The sequence below is a fragment of the Vicugna pacos genome, chromosome 30 (assembly GCF_048564905.1).
Source record: "Vicugna pacos chromosome 30, VicPac4, whole genome shotgun sequence".
Classification (NCBI taxonomy): Eukaryota; Metazoa; Chordata; class Mammalia; order Artiodactyla; family Camelidae; genus Vicugna; species Vicugna pacos.
Window position 1 is genome coordinate 30,685,515 of NC_133016.1, and position 19,833 is coordinate 30,705,347.

General features: G+C 44.2%; 1 protein-coding gene across 10 annotated transcripts in view; it reads right to left on the minus strand.

Moving 5' to 3' along the window:
* LOC140690348 (trafficking protein particle complex subunit 9-like) overlaps positions 1-19,833 on the minus strand; it is a 115,362-nt gene that overhangs the window by 29,699 nt on the left and 65,830 nt on the right. For 3 of the 10 annotated variants that reach the window (XR_012065605.1, XR_012065598.1, XR_012065595.1), the window contains exon 1: positions 19,119-19,393. The exons of 1 other annotated variant lie outside the window; for it this stretch is intronic. Coding sequence is in view for 1 of the 9 variants with exons in the window: in XM_072952063.1 (XP_072808164.1) it covers positions 19,119-19,209 (91 nt within the window). In the remaining 8 variants the exon portion in view is untranslated. Of the gene's footprint in view, positions 1-3,571; positions 3,660-9,008; positions 9,260-19,118; positions 19,486-19,833 lie in introns of those variants that run through there. 6 more of the 10 variants (XR_012065596.1, XR_012065597.1, XR_012065599.1 and 3 more) reach the window with 5 other exon arrangements.

The window sequence follows — 19,833 nt, forward strand, 5'->3', positions numbered from 1 at the left end:
CATAGAGTAAAAACCGATGTACATTTTAATGGGTGAATTGTATTAAAACTCTTAAGAACAAAAGGACCTTGGGCCAGTATCTTCCATAGTAAATGCAAATTGCTAACTTTTATTAGAGGAAAAAGAAACTGCTCTCAGCATGAAAGCAGGAGATCAGCAAATGTGAGTTAACCGAAATTGGACAAGAGCATTTCACTTGAAACAGTTGCTGAGTGTACACGAAATATTCAGAAATAGGAAAATCACCTTGACATTACGAGGAAGCATTCTGTTTCAAATACAGATCAAGGATTCGGCAAGCCCAGCTGCCAGAAATGACCAGAGAAGAAACCTGGTTTATAAAACTAGCACCAGAGACAACAAGGAATGGTGATGAGGAAAGCAGGCGGCAAATATCTGGAACAGTTCACTACAAATAATTTCTCCACCAAAAATTGAAAAATAAAATGAAAGTGATGAAATGCTCTGTTGACATCTCGAGAATGGGCTTCCTTCTGTGCTCGACTGTTCTGTAACCCCGATTGAGAGACTAAGGAGAATCAGCATGGCTCCTGGGGGTCCCCAAAGGACTGCCCACCAGCACGCTGACCACCATCACATCTGCCAGGTTTGAATTGCAGAGAAGAGACCAAGTTCTGAAAGGCACATGAAATATTGACAAGGGAAGAAAACGCTGAGGTCAGTCCTGGGACAGAGGCCCTCTGAGCAGAGGCCAGAAGGCTGCAGGTGAACTGCAGTAGACCTGGGGCAGGAAGGGATCACGGGGGAGCATATCTCAATTCTCTTCTGTCTCTGCCTCCGGTAGGAGAGATAAAGCCTGCATCCTTCTCACCTGGAACTGTGGGTTCTGGCTGGAAGAAGTCTTACTGACAAGGAATGATTAGTCAAGACTCTGTGGAAAAAGTCAAGAAATCGAGAGGGATTAGGGAGCCATCTCCATAAGCCTCTCAAATGCTCCCATATTTATAGGGTATAATCAAAGGAAAACTTCGTTAACAGTTGTGACATAGTAAGGAGGAAATTCGGGAAAGACAGGATGAGGCAGAGATTGTAGAATACACAATGAGTACAAAGGATTAGTGTATCTTTAGGGAAGTCATGGGGTGAGGGGAACAAGATACATTTTTAGATATGTTCATTAAAAAGCAGACCACCAGACCAGCCAGGTCCTTGTTTTGGGGATAATACATTATCTAACAACACACAAGCCCAGCGTTTATAGCTGAGGGTCTCGGTCCTTGCTTTACAACCAGCAGAGTGCTATCTAAAACCTCAACTACACAAGCAAAGCATTGTCTCTGCTTTTTAAGGCAAGGCGTCTGGAGTGAGGATGCACAGGAACTTGCTTGTAAAGCAGTATCAAAGCATATTTTTTCTTCTTAAAATTCAGAGGCGACTGGGGTGTGTTACAATTTGTTAACCCAATCATCTGCTTCCACATGGAACCATTATGGAGGACACCCTAGGATGAAAATCCTGGATGTGGGTCTCTTCCTGCCATCTTCAGCCACTCTATCAGGGTCTAGGCACATCCGTGAATAATGATCCTACAGTACCACTCACTCTCTTAACTCCTGGTGATTGAAACTTAATTTTAGCTCTACACAACTTAACGTAGAAAAGTTTCAGCATTAAAAGATATAATATTCCATTTATATCTCATCATATTACTGATTTTCTGATTGCTCTAAGCTGCTTCTACTTGGTAAAGCACCTCATTCTGAAGCTGAATTCAGTAATTTCCATTGTGCATTTCTAGCCAGTTTGGGCTCGCTAACTTCTTTTGGTCAAATATCGATATACTTAATTGATTTCTTTGTTTATCAATTTCAACCAGGAGGAGAGGGAGTGTCACTCTTTTCCTCAGCCCACCCTCAACTCTTTTCCCATCAACTCAGGCCTCCTGAAAACAAAACAAAGTATTTTTTTCCCTTCTACTCTTTCCACAAACCCAACAGGAAACATCAGCCTGGAGAAAGAATTCAACACAAATGTTAAAACAAAAATCTATAAACCTGAAACAATACCATCTCCGAATCATGATACACAATGACATGAGATTAAGTGTGTCAGGCACAAAGCATGAGGGAGCCTGACTACCTGATTTCTATTCTTCAAAGGAAGGAAGGGTTTCGTATTTTTTATTATCATTCTTGGTCATTGTTTCTGATTATGCCAAAAAATAATTTATGAAATATTTATGCACTGCAATAACTGATTTTTATTGTATCAATTTTAGAAGGCATTCAGAGGGGATAGGAAAACCCACCTCTGTAAAAAATGCAAAATTTCTTCCCCTGTAAAGAACACGTATACAAAATGCAACAGAGAATTCAAATTCTTGTGGAGAGGAGCAAAAGACACAGAATCAAATCAAAGTCATCACAATGAGTCAATTTAAAATTCACTGGACAAACATGCTCAATGCATACAAATAATTTTAAAGGCACACTGCAAACCATTCACTTAATGATCTGCAGGCTAGAGGAAGAATTTCACTCTTTAACAGACAACAGAAATCAATAGGGTGCCCCACCAAACAAAGAGCAGTGAACAATCAGGTTTTTAACAGTTCTGAGAAATCAGCATGTTCTAAAGATCAAAATCCAGAAATTTTAAACATTCATTCAAACCACAATGAAAAAAGCACTTAAAGAAAAAAAAAAAAAGAAAGTAAGCACATAGATCATTGCAACAGAACAATGAGAATTTCTTGTACCGCTAGAAGAAAGAACAGGCTATAGCCTTTTACTTGAAAAGAGACTACTTTTAAAAATAACTGCTAAAACACATTTCATCATTCATGTTGCATTTAAAAATCTGAGGTACATGTATCTGATCAGAAAAGCAATTCTGAGTAATAGTATGTTACAATTCAGTGCCAGTTTGCTTTAGAAGAAAAGAGAAAAGTTACTGTTTCTAATTCTGCACAAAGTTTAAAGAACCTCCCTGCCTCTATCTCCTCCCATTTCCTAAGCTCATGCTCCCTAATCCTTCTGAAACAAGTATGAGAAAGTCTTATTCCCAATATGCCAAATGACAACTGAATATCAATTTATTAGTGTAAATATATGCCAACACCTTGAAATGGAGGAGAAAGGTATCAGAAGTCTATATGGAATTTCTTTCTACCTTCCTGAAATCACACACACCAACGTTCACACAGACACAGACACAGACACAGACACATACCCCCTGGATTACTGGGCACTTCACAAGCTTAGTACTTACAACTTGTAGAAGGTAACTTTGTAGTTACTTTAAAATACAAAACTGTCAGCTTTTGAAAGCCTTCATCATCTGCTAAACCATCTAAATATCAAAGAGACCCAATTAGCCTTCTCTGTAGAATGTAATTTCCCTTGATGGCAAAACAGTCTCTAAGAAGTACTGGATCAAAGATTCGTGTTTATCACTACCTATGATCGTTTTTAAGCACATTAACAGATTCAGAAATGTATGTCTCAAAAACATTTATTCCTATTGAAATAGTATACGTGTTCAATTGTCTATACAGTGACTAGGTCCCATGATGGTGTTTAAGAGCTATTTTGTGTATAGCAATATTTACCTTCAAGTGCAGAAAAGGAGGGTGTGTATTACTCAGTTGTAGAGCACCTGCTTAGCATGCACAATGTCCTGGCTTCAGTCCCCAGTACCTCCAAAAAAAATAAATAAAAATAAGTGCATATTTAAAAATAAGAATAAAGTTATAAAAAATGCAGACTAAACACCACTGCAATCTAGGTGCTACAATTATACTAAAAAAACAAGTGTTTCTATCAAATGTTAACTATATGCCAATCACAGAGACAACCAAAAGTCACACCTGAAGCATCACGTGTGATTCTCAGCAACCCTACTAAGTAGACACGGATGAGAAACCCGGCTCTGCGGATGAGGAGACGGAGCTCGGAGGAGCCGGGGACGCTGACTGTCCTGCTCCCCGTGACACCGCGTCAGCCCAGGGCAAGCGCTGACAGAGCTGCACTGAGGGGACACCCAGCTGCATGGAACCTTGGGGCACTGGGGAGTCCCAGAAAACACTAAAAACTTTTCAGTGAAAAACCAGCTAAAATATATTACACTGTGCTGCATCCTTTAAACAGGGAAAGTGACTGAGACCTTTTTGATGCCTCCGTGTCCTTTCTGCCATTATCAGTTACTTGCCCTCACAGTGCGACCAGTGATGATCTGGACCCCATATGAAGTGCACTCAGATGGAAGAGCTTTTAAAGCTGGTTTATGAAGTTTGTAAGACTGTCTATGACTCACAAAGGCGGTCATTCATCACTTCTCACCGGTGTGGACGTACCACCTGAAATCACTCCTTTCTGCTTTTTAAAATCCCTTCATCTACTCCAGACTTTTCAACAGCAAAGAAGTAGCTCAACCACAGACAGTGGACAGCTTTTCACCAAATGGACTCGAACAGCCCATCTGACAACCTGGAAGCCCTTGTCTTCTATTAAACCCACTTCCAGGTACTTCATCATTTTCTGATTGGTGGACTCGGCCTCTGACTGGCCTACTCAGAGAGCTCCCAACCTCACATCCAGGGGTGGGAGAGGACCATGCTGTTGGGGGAAATCAGTGAGGAAGCTGGACATCCTCCAGCCAAGTCTGCACGGGTAGAAGTGCCTCAACGTGCTCAGAAATTATACCGTCATCATCCCTGGGCTCCCATGGACTGGTTTCACATTAACCAAGCTCATGAGACACTGATGCAAGGAAACCAGAAACTTAAATTTTTAATGTAACAGAAGACGTGAATCTATGAACCAGACTGAAATATCAGAGTTCAACCATGAGTACATTTTCTCCTCCACGGCCCAATCACGGGCAGGCAGTCACATGGCAAGCATGGACAGAAACGGAGCAGGAAGGGTTTCTAGATTAATTCAATGGACTATATTTCTATTATACGAACAGATCTACTGCCCAGAAGTCAATTAACGCCAATCACGGTGCACTCTCCGTGGACAGCGGCCAAGAAATGACTATGAGCTCCTGTGTAACACTCCTTTCCCTGTCCTTTCTAGGCTAACTGATGCACAGAGGTATAAAGATTCAGGGATGTCGATAATGCTAAACACCCAAAGCCCATCTCTGGGAACCTCAAAACCAGACAGCCAGGGTTTAAATACCAGCTCTGCCAATTACTAGTTCTGTGACTTTGCCAACTTAATTACCCTCTGTGTGCCTCAATTTCCACACTGTAAAACTGGGATAACAATCAAACCTTCCTTACTCGCTTGTTGAGAAGATTGAAGGATTCATTTCTGTAAAATGCTCAGAAAAGAATGTAGCACATTTTGGGTGTTCAACAAATGTTAACTTAATATCAAATTGTTTTACAAGTGTCCCCTCTAATCATCTTATCTGTTTCCTGGGTAGCCTAAGTCCCAAATAAAATCCTTATTTCTCCTTTTACACACTCTTGGGGAGCACCCTTATGTTCCATCCAACCACCTGTTTAAACTGAGGGAGTGGATGTCTCCTAACCACTCCTCTGGGCCATGGAGGGTGCTTCTCCCTTCACACCCCTGGCCCCTGGCCCACAGCTAGCACTCATTACACTAACAGAGTGAGGTGTGAGTCCGGGGAGACAAGCAGGGCATGTGAAACCCTTCCTTTCACTCCAGTGTTGGTCACCATTGGGAAGCACGCGGGATGCTCAGCTCCATGTCAGGAAAGCCCTGTGCATGAAAGGGCAGGTCTTCTCAAGGGAAGGCTCGCTGTGGCCCAGAGCTACATGGGACAGGGTGAGTCTGTATTTCTGGGACACAGTATCATGACACGCATTTTCCCACAGCCTTGAAGTTCATGGAGAACGTGGCTTCATCAGTAACAAAGAAGACATTTATTGCCTGTCTACTCTTTTGTGTCATCTCTCAGTAGGCTGCTGGAGACAACATATGTATAAGTATTGGATCTCCTTAAACCCCAAAATATATGAAGTAACAAATAATTCTGTGGCTTAACGTTGGTTTAGGGCGACTGTGTAACAGTTCTGACTCTGCTGATGCTAAATTATGGGTATAGGAACTATGGAACCTCCTCAAATATCTTTCATCATAAAACCATCTCTTCTTATTTTCCTGTTTCTTAGTAATTGCCAAAGACTCTCAAATGATGACTTCACACAAAACAGCAGCTAAAGTTTAAGAGCCCTCTTGACATACACACTGTGGTAAACACTGCACATAATTTCTAATTCTCACAATTCTACAAATCAGATACGAATGTCCCCATCTCACAGACGAGGGAAAAACTCAAAACGAACTGACTCAGGCTCAAGTGGCTCAGTGGCAGCGCGTGCAGGCAAACCATATCAAAAACTACACCTCTTCGTATATGTACCAAATCTCCTACCACCAATTAACACACAGCGGCGGGGTCAAAACTCAGGGAACTCAATACACTTTTCACCTTTAAGGTCCTCCAGATGCCGCTTCTAGCTGTTTTATAAAATCCCGGCTCACTGGTTTCTAACACTAGAAGAAAAGCCCGATTTTGCTATTGTTTGCACAGCAAGTCTGAAATGTTCACAGTGAGATGACAGAATAAATCTAAGATATAAGCAGAATAACTTTTCCAGTTAGACAGACATAATGGACATTGGGCTATTCTGAAGCATTAAGTAAAGTAATCAAAATAAAATAACGTTGTTTAAGCCTCCTTTTACAAACAGGAAAGTTAAGACTGTAAGTAGGTGCAACAGTGCCACCTATGGGTAAAATGACCTTCCAGGTTACCAGGAAAGATGCAACACAAAAATTGCCTGTAGGATCAGTAACGAGAATCAGATAAATAAAACTTATATAGCACATGCTGCACTTTGATTCGGGGGAAAGGAGGGATATTCAGTATTTATTCTGATATTGCTAATACTCCTGAATATAAACAGAAGATATAGGCTCATGGAAACTCATCTTAGAAGAGGAAAGAATCCAGTTCAGCCACTTCATTTTACAGGAGGGGAAACTGAGACATGGGATCTGTCCTCCTGGCAATCAGCAGCAAAGTTCTCCTATGCCTCATGTCTTGCACTGTAGCAAAAACCAACAGATCTGTACTAGGCCTATATTCATAAAATTCACGTTTGTATTTTTCCAACAGTAGGTTATCTAAGTATCTTGCAAAATACTAAAAGAGCCAGGATATCATACAATTTTGTTGCCATACAAAAACATTTATTTACATAATAAAACAGCATGAGCTTTATTCTCTCTATTAAAAAAGTGACATGTCAAATCAAACCTGTCAAATTTAAACCTGTTAAGAATGTAGAAAAAAATCAAAATTTTCTTTAATCACAAAATAGAGGAGTTTATTCCCTGAAAATGATCAATATGGATTTTACTAAACTTAACGGATCTGGTCAGAATCCCACGAATTTAAATGTCTGAGTGGATGGTTACACGGCAACATAAATTCTGATTTGTAACAATACATATTCTGTGTAAATAATCTTCAAGGTCATCTGATTAAGGCAATTTAACTAGTCCCTGTCTCACTAGAATGATACAGATTTCATTAAAACTTCATACTACACCAAAAAAAAAATGAATCCTTGTTACTTTAAACCATATTCAAATATATCATACAAATACATATTGAATATGTATCAGAAATAAGCGACACTCTTTAGTATTCAGAGTTGATCCTTCTAAAATATCTGTCATTGTGACAGCACACTTTTATTAAGCACCTCTTGGGTTCTTTGTATACAAGGCATCTACCTCTCACAGTCAGACAAATTAAACGATATTACTCAAATTTCACAAATGAGGAAATGTACTTAAGCCATGAAAATAAAGTACATATTCATCAACAGGAAAGAAAAGAGTAAAGACTTTTCTTACAATATTCACTGACAATCTTTTCTTCCATATTAAAACTACATAAAACCAATTCAGTCTTTGTAAGTATTTCTGTCAAAAAGGGCCACAAGAGAAAAACAAGCAACATCATTAGCAGTGGTTGGACTTTAAGAGCTCACTTCTCTTTTGCACTATAATTATTTTTAATGTTTTGCTTTTAGTGCTTACAGAGCACTAAAATAAAAAAAATAACTTTTTATGTAATTACCTGAGAATTAAAAATTTGTGAAAATGAACAATTTTAATTTCTGCCACTCTGTCTCAACTTCTCAATGGTGTCTCTCCTTTCAAGGCCTCATCAGTCTGAGGTCACTAAACTCGGCCGTTTATGGAGTCACAGGTGTTCGGGTAACCACTTAATGGGAGGCTGATAAGAGGAGCAATTAAGAATGCATTCTGTGCAGCCTGGGTTCCAGCACCGAGCTAGCCACAGCCTGCTGCGTGTAATTGGGACAAGCTGCTCCATCTCTCAATCCCTCAGCTGCAAAAAAGGAGACACTGATACCTACAATCAAACACCTGCTATGAATTAAAACATGAGGAAAACATTTTAGCCTTAGGTAGGTGTCCACTCACAGTGAGTTTGGTCATTATGATGATGAGGATGGCTGTTAACAAATTAAGCTAGACCAAACAGGAGAAATCCCCTTAAAGGAGAAACATTTTAAGTCAATGAGCATTTCTTTTTGGATGAATTGCAGAATATTCTAATGATTTTTTAATAAACCAAATTTTGTCCATTAATTATAGATTTACAGGTTCATGGACAAGTCTCCAGAAAAAGAATTAGAGGCCTCTTACCTCTGTAAACTAAGAAAGTAAATTTTAACAAAAATCACGGAGGAGATTATACCTCATTTGGGAGAGTAAGTGCTTAACATGCATGAGGCACTCAGTTCAGTCCCCATTAACTCCATTTAAAAACATGGTTTTTTAGGAAATGGAAAATTAAAGCAAAAAGATGGAGGAATACAGAATTTTTTAGAGACTCATCTCAGATTTAAGATGGGGAAGAAACCATCCATTTCTCAGAAGAAATCTTGAGGACTATGTAAACTGGATCTGAGATGTCTAGTCCTTTAACATTATTCAAGAATTCATATTACCAAGTCTTAAAATTACCTGATAACGCACAGTGGTGATACTGATCATAACAGCTTCCATCACGGATCGAGCTCCGGCTAGGACTGCTCTGTTCTGACATCTCTGCCCCTCAGGCCTCACCAGGCTGAGAGCACTAAATTCGGTCATTCAAGAGCATCTTTTGTAAGTCCTCCATTTGTGCTTCTGACTCTCCCCTCACCAGCTCCTCTGAGGGAAGCACTGTTATCATCTTTCCCACTCACAGATAAGGCCACTGAGGCACAGAGACTAAACTCGTTCCAGGTCACATTGGCATTAAAGGAATTCTGTATTTCTGCTGTTTGCTTTTGACAAAGGAATCTGAGATATCAATTCAAGGCAGACTGTTAAATAATCAAGTCTGTCAGGTCTTCACCTCAAAGAGCAGATAGTATAAATTCCTGATGTAGGATGAGGCTGCCGCCACAAACTGACTCAGCTTGAAATTAATATCCAAGATGAAGCAGCGGATACACGTAAATATTCACGATTGTCAAGTCTGCTCACGGGTCTGGGCCCTTCACTGCCTGAACGGGGGTGAAATCCCCACCCGTGTCTGGGAGAGATGCACGGTGCTTCCCAGGCTCAAACAGGCTTCACGGGCTATTTCCTCCCACAGACTGGCCTCAACGATTAAAAGCTCTCAAGGTTTTTACACCATGCAAAACAAAAAGACATTTCTGCAGATGGAGCACTTTCTTAGGCTTAAATCTTTTTTTGCCTACACTCACCCAGGGGGAAAAAAGAAACATGACTCTGCAAAGTCTCTGACCCTCACCACTCACAGGAGTAGAACAGCCAAAGCAGAAGATGGCTCTTCACATTGCAGGATGAGAACAAAATAAAGATGCCCCAACAACAGGCACTCCCAGACACAGCGCTCAGCAGTCTTCTGCAAACTCACGGTTGTGTAGCACCCATCACCTTCTATTTCCAGAACACTTCATCACCCCTAAAGAATCCGCCTATCACTAGCAGTCACTCCCTAATCCCCCTCCAACCAGCCCCTTCCAGCCATCACCTGCTCTCTGCCTCTGCATGTGCCTTTTCTGGGCATTTCAGATCACTGAAATCAACAATATTTGACCGTTTGTGTCTGCTTCCTTTCAATTAACAAGCTGTTATCAAGGCTTGTATATTTTGAAGTGGTATCAGCATCTCTTTCTTTTTTTTTTTTTGAAAACGTTAAAGATTATTAGAAGGTGGTAAGCTCTATCAAAAAGAGTAGAGTGGAGCATAAGTGATTGGGTTTCAAAGGGAAAAGTGTGGGTTGAACAGTCAGGGTGGACTTCCAAAAACAGGTGGCCTTTTTCATTTTCCTCTTTTTTTTTTCTTTTTTATTCACTCTTACGTGTGAATAATCTTCCACTACATGGAGATACTACATTCTGTTCATCCATTCAGCAGCTATTTATGGACGAGTTCCAGAAAACTGAGTGTAAGAGTTGACTAGCATGGATGGCATTTAAGCAAAGGGCAAAATGTGCTTTCAAAAAAAAGCCAACAAACAGAGGCACAAGGAAATTCAATGCGTTTCTGAGCAAAGTGCTTGCTTGCTTCGGCAGGACTACCGTGCAGGACTGTGGCGGATATTGGCAGGAGTCACGGTGTGGGAGAAACATGAGAAGACTCCCCACTGCAAGTAGCTCAGACAATTCTCCTCCCTCATCCTGTATTGTTAGAGCAATGTTTCTAGGTTACTCTTATTTCAAGTAATAGCACTTTAACTGCACATCTGATCATCTCCATCAGACCACCTTTCCTCCAAGCAACAGAAAAGCATTCAATGACCTGAGCAGCTCCAGGACATAATGGTGATGGATTAGGGAGTCCTGCAGCATTCCAGCCTGCAGGCACAAACCCCACATGTGCCCTGGTGATGTCCAGAAAATAAAATGCATGGAAATATCTCACTGTTTTTACACGACATCTGCCCTCAATTTGCCCCAAAATCATGCTCGCAAAGCACTAATCAACCCTCTCAATACAAAAATAAAAAAGCTAAGAAGGCAAATTTAGGCTCTTTCATTGAAAACCAGCAACCATCACTGCCAGTATCTGAGCTGGAATGCTCCTGACTTTGAAAACCACTGCGCAGTTACTTTTCAAGCGTAAAACTCATATATGTATTCCATGTAGATGATATTGCAGTAGGATTTTTCTTTTCAAAATTTCCACTTGCAACATTAGCACAAGAAAGTTTATGTATAGGCTTTAAAAAAATCAATTATCCTCCACTTTCTTAATTTTGAACTAATTATTATTTTATAAATGTGGCTATGCTGCGTATTATAAACCGTTTGATTTCTGAAAACAAGACCTTTATGACCTCACTATTTCAGAGAAAACTTTAACGATTCTTTGAGAGGTGGGGCCTGGGGCGCCCACTATCAGCTCTTTAAATACTGACAAGGATGTGCTATGAAGTAATGCAAAGGCTCTAACTCCACATTAGCTCAGAAAGCAAAGAAACTACACCAAAGACTTCCTTAAATATTTTATATATTTCTATTCTTTTGAATATTAAAGTTCTTAAATGATATGATTTTTTTGAAAAAGACAACAGCTGTATTAAATTTCCTCTCACCAAGAAAGCAATCTTTATGAAGTAAAAAACCCCTATGGAAATCGAAATGACAGGACGTTTCTAGCTAAGTGAACATCCAGATCTGAACACAAACCTAAATCCGATCAGATCTCACTCGAAGGAGCTCTACAAAGTCCTGGGCAACCCTGGAAATTAGCTCTTTTGTTCCAAATGTTGGCTGAGCTAAGATCATCACACTAGGCAGGGAAGGAGAGAAGAGGAAAATCCACCTGGCGGCCTCCATCAGTTTTCTTCCAGCCACAAAATGCCTCTAGGTCGGCACGCTAACAAGTCCCCCAATAAGGAAAGCCGGCATCCACACTGCCCCTGCCATCCCCAAGTAGCCCCGATGCCCATATCCCAGCCTGTGAATGGTCTTCTAATGATCCCCCAGTTGGTGGCACCCACCCCCTCTTCCCCGCTATACAAACACAGAGAGCCACGGCAGCCTTCCCAAATCACAAATTTGATTACATCAACCCCCACTTCAAACCCTTTAGAGGCTCCCTGTTAGAGTTCTAGCCCCACCCCAGACCCTGCTCGCCCATCCTCACCTAAGTACACAGGTCCCCAGTGACCACAGGGGCCCCTGACCTGCTCCTACTTCCCACTTGCTCCAGTCTCATTTTGACTGTTTCCCAAGGAAGCCTTCCCTCCCTCCAACCTCCACAATTTGTTCCTCTCTTCCTAGAACATTCTAGGCTAAGTCAACTTCTGACAATGCTAAGCTCTCAAGAATCAAATACATTTTGCTTACTAAAGTGGCTACACGCTCTCTCCCCTAGACTCACAGAAGTGCACGTGTAATGTATAAATGAATGACCGGTTGGGTCTCAAAGGGACAGACATACCTGCTCTCGCCCGTCCCGATCCTTCGGTCTGTAGAATATCAGAAGCAAAACCAGAAGTACCTTTCCTGAGGGTCACTTCTGTTGACACCCTTCACTGCCTACTGTGTCAGTTCTAGTAAAACTCAACTTCTTCCAAAGCCCTACATCCCGGACTCTCTCCAGTGTCCTCCCCAGCAGGGGCTCCCTCCACCCTGGACTGCACAGGGCACTCTCCCCGGGTGCCCACGCCAAAAGCCTCCAGGCCTCTGCCCGGGCTGCACCTGCGATCTGAGACACATTCTTGACTCCTTCTCCTGGCTGACTCTTACTCTGTCCTCACAACTGAATGTAGAGCCCATTTCTTCCAGGAATTCCTCTCCGATAATGTCCTTTAGGTCTTGTCTGGTCTCTATCTATAGCAGCAGTACATGGTGACCAACTGGGTGTTTGCCCGCTCCTTTGAGACCACGAACACTTGGGAACCACGTGGGAAGGAGTGAGAGATTACAAGACGGTTGAGGGAAGCAAAAAGCAGAAATCACAGTCCAAGTCCCAAATTCAAGGATACTTTCTCAGAAAAAAGTATAAACTATTTCACACGTGTGCAATTTGGCTACTATTTTTGTGGCTTGGGGACAGCAAGAACTTGGTGTTCTACTCCAAAACCTAGGTTACATGCAAAGAAATGTATATATTCATATCCAAAGGAAACAAGAGCTGCTCAACAACAGTTTGCAGTTAGAACTGAAAGGAACTTTGATAAAGGCAATCTCTCTCTCTCTCTCTTCTTTCTTTTCTGGCATCATATAATTTTAGAAGTATTTGCGTGACTAACAGACGTCTACAGCCCGTGATTCTGCACTGAAGTGTTTGGGGCTGAGGAAGCCCAGATTACATTCACTCTGTAAATGCAATCACACCAACACACTGATAGGTGCCGTGTGGTGAAACTGATGTTCCAAAGCAGGCAACCTTATTCGGTAAGAGAACTCTGAATAGAAAGGAAGAAATGCAATGTCCTATACTGAATTTCATTTGCTATATGGGCCATTAACTGATAGTATATCTTGACTAATGAAACCCAAAAATAAATTGTCAATGTCGGTTTTCTTCATCTGACCATTTTATGCTAACTTCGGATATTAAATCCTCACTCCATACGGAAGCTCAGGCCTATGCTGCAGCACAGTTACACCCCGTGGAAGAAAGCCGACCAAGGGAGAATTGGAGAGTTTCCCTTTAGAAGCTGCGAAGTGTGGTTTTACTCCTGTATATCATTTGCAACCACATCATCGACAATGGAGTTAGACGTTACCTCTGTGGGGCGAAAAGCACTGCATGCTTCAGAACCATCAAAGAACGCTGAGCTTTGTGAAACAGTCCTGAGGCACTTAAATCATACTTTTTCTGAAAGGCTCCAAATCTGACCCACTTCACCATTCCAGGTATAACAGGGAAGTACTGGAAACAGTAGAGAGAACATGCCCTTGAAGTCTGACAAGGCTCTGCTTGAATCCTGCTACAGCATTTATCAACCGCTAAACAAACCAATTCCTTAACCCCTCTGAGAAGGCTTCCCAATCCCCAAAAGGGGGCTGTCAGCGCCCACCTGGGAGTCATGGATGTGAATGAAACACACAAGTAGGGCGGCCGACTGCTACCTGACACGGGGCCTGGCTAGTTTCGCTCCGCTGCCCTTCTGCCCCTTTAAACTTGCACTGATCCCCCTGGTAAGGATCAAGTCCCCGGAACAGACTGCCCGTATCTTCTGTGTATCCCTGGATACATGACTTACACTTAGGAGGCCAGAAAAACAACTGCCTCCTCCCAAGTCACTAACAATATTCTTAAGAGTCTGGGTATTTTTAACTCTATTTTTCAGGGAGACTATTCCAGAACTTTCCAAGCACCATTCTCCAGGTTGGCTCCCCTCCCAGTGCCCATCCTTCTTACCTCAGATCCTCTGTCTGACTGCCTCCTGTTCATGGGAAAGCGAGTCCGGTAGGGTGCGGACTCCCTAGGCCTCCCTCCCTCCCTCACAGGTGACTGTGAATACCTTCTCCCCACTCCAACTCCAGCTTCTGAGGATTCTAACCTTCCGTATCCTGCAGCCTCTGCACCTTCCTAAGACGCACACGTGGCCAAGACTCTCCCTTTGGATTTCTTTCTGGCTGGCCCTGCTGACCCCCAGGCCCCTTAAGGATAAATGGGATTGCTCTGAAAATGATAAACGCCGCTGGCTGACACACCAAAGCTGCATGGTCTGGGCTTACCTCCAACCGAGGCACAGCCCTCCCCTCCCTCAGCCTCAGTCTGCAGCTCTCGAGATGATCTAATTCACATGCAAGGCTGTGAACACCAGCTAAGAATGACGACTCCCAACTTGTATCTCTAGTCCAGCTCCTTCACCTGAGCCCCAGTCTCATAGAGCCGAGTGCCTCTTTGAAGTCCTAACTTGGATGAAAAATGGCATCTTAAAAATGCCTCATGTCCACCATTTACTCTGGAATTCGATTCCTGGCAGGTACCTCCCAGACTCCCCATTTTAGTAACAGCCTCAGCACCCACCTAGTTGTCTCAGCTCACATTCAATTTCCACTGTTCCCTCCCCCCGGCCCTGCCCTGGAATCAGTCCTGTTATTTTCGCCAATAAGCTGATCTCAAGTGTGGTTTTGCAGGGACCATGGCCGGAAACACACAAGCTCACAGCATGGTTCACTAAAAGTCCGCCGTAGGGTGCTCCCTGGAGGGGGAGGCATCTCCTGCCGCTGGTCACCTCAGAAGGCACTGGATTCTCACACAGGAGGCCCAGGAGAAGGGACTCAAGATTTTCCCATGGTCTGAGCTTTGAAGGGCCCGAGGTCTGGGGGAGCTCCTAATTAGCAGACACACTTGCCAGTGAGCAGATGAGGATGGGGGAACCCACGCAAGGCTGTTATCACTCCAACTCCTGGGCTCTCGGGAGCCACGGGAAAGACCTGTGTCCAGTGTACAGCCCAGCCATCACAGATCCCAGCCTGCATTTGCCAACCCGGACAGCCTAGACTCCATCTACTTGCGACACTTACTTCTGTTCTGTTCCCCACCCAGAATGTGATGGACTCATTCAGATATTCTGGCCTGTCTCAAGCGAGACAGATTCAGTGAAAAATGAAGTGTCCACATTTGGACCAGAGCATGAAAGGAGAAACAAGGCCTCATGGTCAGCATGATGGTGGTGGCCACACCCTTCCACCGGGTGAGATGAACCATGGTGAGGGTGAGAATCCAGGGTCCTAGGTCGGCCAAATCATCTTCCTTCACGGTTGTCTGGGGTGTTGGAGACTGACTACCACAAACTAACGACACGGCTGTCAGTGGTGGATGTCAGCTGCAACAGAAACGGATTCAACTCTTTACTGCCAACATGGGTTAAAAGTAAAGGCCGGGGCAGGGAGGTCTGCACGGCTGCTGAGGCAAACCACAGACCCAGCTCTGAATGCCCACTGGCTGGAGCAGAGAGGAAGCTACGGCCCTTTTAGCTGTCCCTGTGTCCAACAGATCCAGGTGAGCCAGCTACTTAGGAGAAGGTCATGTTGTCCTGATACCCAGAAAAACCAGCCTCGTAAAGGGAACAAATAGTGTCATGGATTTTAGACCCAATTCTGCCCCTTTATGAAGGCAAAGTAAAGTAAATGGCACGGGGAAGTTGAATGCAAAAAAAAAAAATTAAAGAACCAAACGGTGACCGCTTCCTCCAACAGCGTCCCCTGCAGCTGTCACCTCCGTGGCGGCCACTTCATCATGACGGCCAGGAAGCGCCGTCATGCACGTCACACAGCGACAGCCAGGAACCGCGTGCCGAGCACGTTTGTGTAAAAGCAGGAATCGAGCAAAATGCTGCAGAGTTTGACCTTACAAGTTTAAATACTCCATGAAAAGAATCCCTGAGCAGCCGACTAAATCAATTCGCATCTTACTTCTTCAAAACAATCAAACAAATTTAATAAGGGCGCATTTGTCACCAAATAAAAGGAGGACCAAACAGGTCCCTCAAAGCAAGGATTTTAACAGGTATCTAACACCAGTGGGTAATGTGCTAACAAAGCAAATATTCCAAAACATTAGAAAATACAAAATGACTAGGATAATACATGGATCAAGACAGATATTAAGATTTAGCTTTTTAAAGCGATGGAGACAGTATGGAGGGCAATCTGGCTATTTCCAATGCAGGGTGTGCACAGCCCACATTTTCAGATGCAACAACATGCTCACTGGGCAGTACAAATGAAAAAGGAATAAAGAAAAAGGAAAAGAGGAACAAGAGAAAATTAGAAACACACAAGAACAAAAATGATTTTGACAGCATGTACAAGAATTTACATGAGTGTGTGAGGCCAGGGACGAGGGGAAGGTGAGACCCACCCTCACCCCCTGCTCCAGGGAAAGCAGGGACCTAAGGGGAGCGGCGCTGCTGGGGGACCCCAACGTGGTCAGCGCCCCTAACCAAAATTCCACCTACAAGCTTCAAGGCAGCTTTTGAGCTACAAATTGTGGTCGCATTTCAGTCTGGACCGTTTTACTCACTTCCACCAAGAGTAGCAGGAGAGAATTAGGCTCTGCTCCTGTACCAAAGAATTGTTTAAATAATTAATGACTGTGGAATACTAAAAGCAACAATGGGGTAAAAGTGACTGGAGGAGAATGTGCTTGACCCGAGCTCACTGGCCGCGTTATCTCACTGACGTTCAGAAGCTGGCTGAGCCCTTATGGTACCAGAACAGACAGACCCAAAAGGAGGGAGGTTTAATGCGCTGCTGTATTTCGATACTGGGAGCCATGCCTGGTACACGAGGTTCTGGGTAAACAATGGGGACAGTGTCAACCACTGTGGGCTAATTACACATCCGGATACTCCGCCAAGTCCCAAGGGCAGACTTCAAAAGACAAAAACAATCTGGCATTCTCTGGTGGGGCTGCAGACTCAGAGACAAGCATTTGTTGAGCAAAAATATCACCAGTGCCTCCTATGACAAAAGAGGAGGCACTGGCGTGGGGGCTGGGGCAGGGATCCAGGCTTCCACTGCTCACTCACCAGTCTGTCCAGGGGGAGAAGTGGTCCCTGCTTATGTTGCACTGATGCACCTACCTTGACTAATGCCTGGGGCCTCAGCAGGTGTTGACAGGAGAGGTGAACGGAGCCAGACTTGGTGTAGCACGGTGCTGGCAGCTATGCCCTCAGCAGTGCCCAGGCTCCTATACATGCCAGCTCATCTTAAGAAGCAGATGGGGAGTGCGGGCATGTAGATCACAGGGCCCTGAGAGGACAAGTACAGATCATGGCTACAGCATGCCTCTCCCCTTCCTTAAGTCATAGAGGTATGTCTGGGAGGAACAGAAAATTCATCCAGAGCCCGCTACATTATCTCTCGCAGGTGGGACTCGTGTCCCCTGTGCTTCTCACTCACAGGGCTGGTCTAGACATTCTTTTTATCAATTCTCTAGCATCTTCTCCTCCAACTTACCAACAACCAGAGAGTAGGATCTGATCTTAGCTAAGTTCAAGAGTCACAGAGCACTTCCTTCACAGCGGGCCCAGAAACATGTGCCAGGTTCTCCGACCGTCACCTGTGGGACCACCATGAGCCCTCTCCAGACACAAGGACAGAGGCCGTAGGCCGGGGGAACACAGCTTCCCTCACTCTCCCCAGCAAAAGTTTCCACGTCTCGGAAAAGGCATCTCACCCTCTTCTGCCTGAGGGACAGCACAACAGATACACCGGGAAACAGAGCTGAAGTTGGGGGGGTAGGCAGCTCAGAAGAGCTCGTCTGTACTTCCGAGGCAATGTGGGGCCGTTGACTTAATCACAGGGAAAAAGTGAGAATGAACATTTCCCTGCTCTGTCCCATACACCGTGATACGCCTTTCCCTGCATAAGGAGTTCATTCGGAAGTCCCCGGCGGTGTTTCTGATGTCCTAACTTGGCATGGAGGCTGTCGGGCAAGAAGAGAGGGCCTGAGCAGAATAGGTGCTGGGCCTGGGAGGCAGGAGACACCGGCTCCAGCCCCAGCTCAACCAGCTCCTCGTTCCGCCTCTCGGGGTTCAGCATCTCATCTATAAGCAAAGGGATGAGACTGTCCCAGGACAGGCTGCCCAACAGAAATGAAATGAGAGCCATGTAAATAACGTTTCCCATTTGCCACGTTTAAAATGGTAAACAAAGAAACAAACCAACAAACAAAAAACAAATACTAGAAACTGATTTTAAGAACAGATCTTACTTAATCTACTGTATGTAAAATACTATCATTTTGACATGTAATCAATATAGGAAGTAAAGAGATAGTTTATATACTTTTACTAGACAAGCCTCAGTGTCTGATGTGCATTTGACCTAGAGCACATCTCAGCTCAGTCCAGCCTCCTCCCCAGTGCTCCTAGCATCAGTGGCTTTGGCTACTTTATTGGACAGCAACCCCAGGGGTCCCACCATGGTCATGGCTGTAAAGCGGGAGTAAGTGTCCACACTAACCCTAAAAGGATCTCTCTGAAACAAAGGCGGATTCACTTTGAAATGTCTGTAAACCGGCGGGCTGCATCTCCATCCCCCCTTGGCTACAAGACAGACTTCTTCCTTGCTGATCCCTTTCTGGATGTAGGGAAGCAATCCGGCACAAAGCCAGGGTGGACTGGCCTCCAGGTAAACTTACCTGCTGTCTGTGTCCAGTCCCATGAAGTCCTCCTTCTCAAACGGGATGCAGGGGAGGGGGATCTTGTCCCCAGAATTCTTGGGGCCACCATCCAGCCACTTGGACTTGAGCAAGATGAAGAGTGACTCAGTGAAGTCCTCGATCCTCTTCTCCACCACCCTGCAGTCCTCTAAATTTGAAGGCAACGTCGGTGCGCGGCTGCTCGACTTCCTCCACATGCAGTACAAAGACAAAGAGCTGAGAGTCATTATCGAGGTGCCATACAGCTCCTCTGCACGTGGAGCTTCTCCAAGGCCTTGGCAGAGAGACAGTCGGTAATGGTGACAAGGCCCACGACCTTGCAGTGTTTCTGGAAGACGCTCCACCCATTCTCGGGCACATAGAGGTGCCTGTAGTGGATAAAGAGTGTCCACTGGGAGCCACATGGGCTGATATGGCTCACCGAGGTGAGTAGCTGATAGATGCAAAAGAAATTCTCCTCTGAGATGATCTCCATGGTTTGGACTACAACGGGAAGAGTCTGGTGGTCCTCAGCACACTGCACATAGTCAGGGATGCTCATGTTGCAGGCCCTGCCGAGACAGGAGAGGAGATCGAGGTACATACTCTGCTGTGTGCTATGGGCCCATCTGGGTTGCGGTGACCTGGTGTGTACCAGACAGAAGGCAAGGGAAGCCAAAGCAAATCCGGGGGTACAGTTTGTCCTCATAGTCTG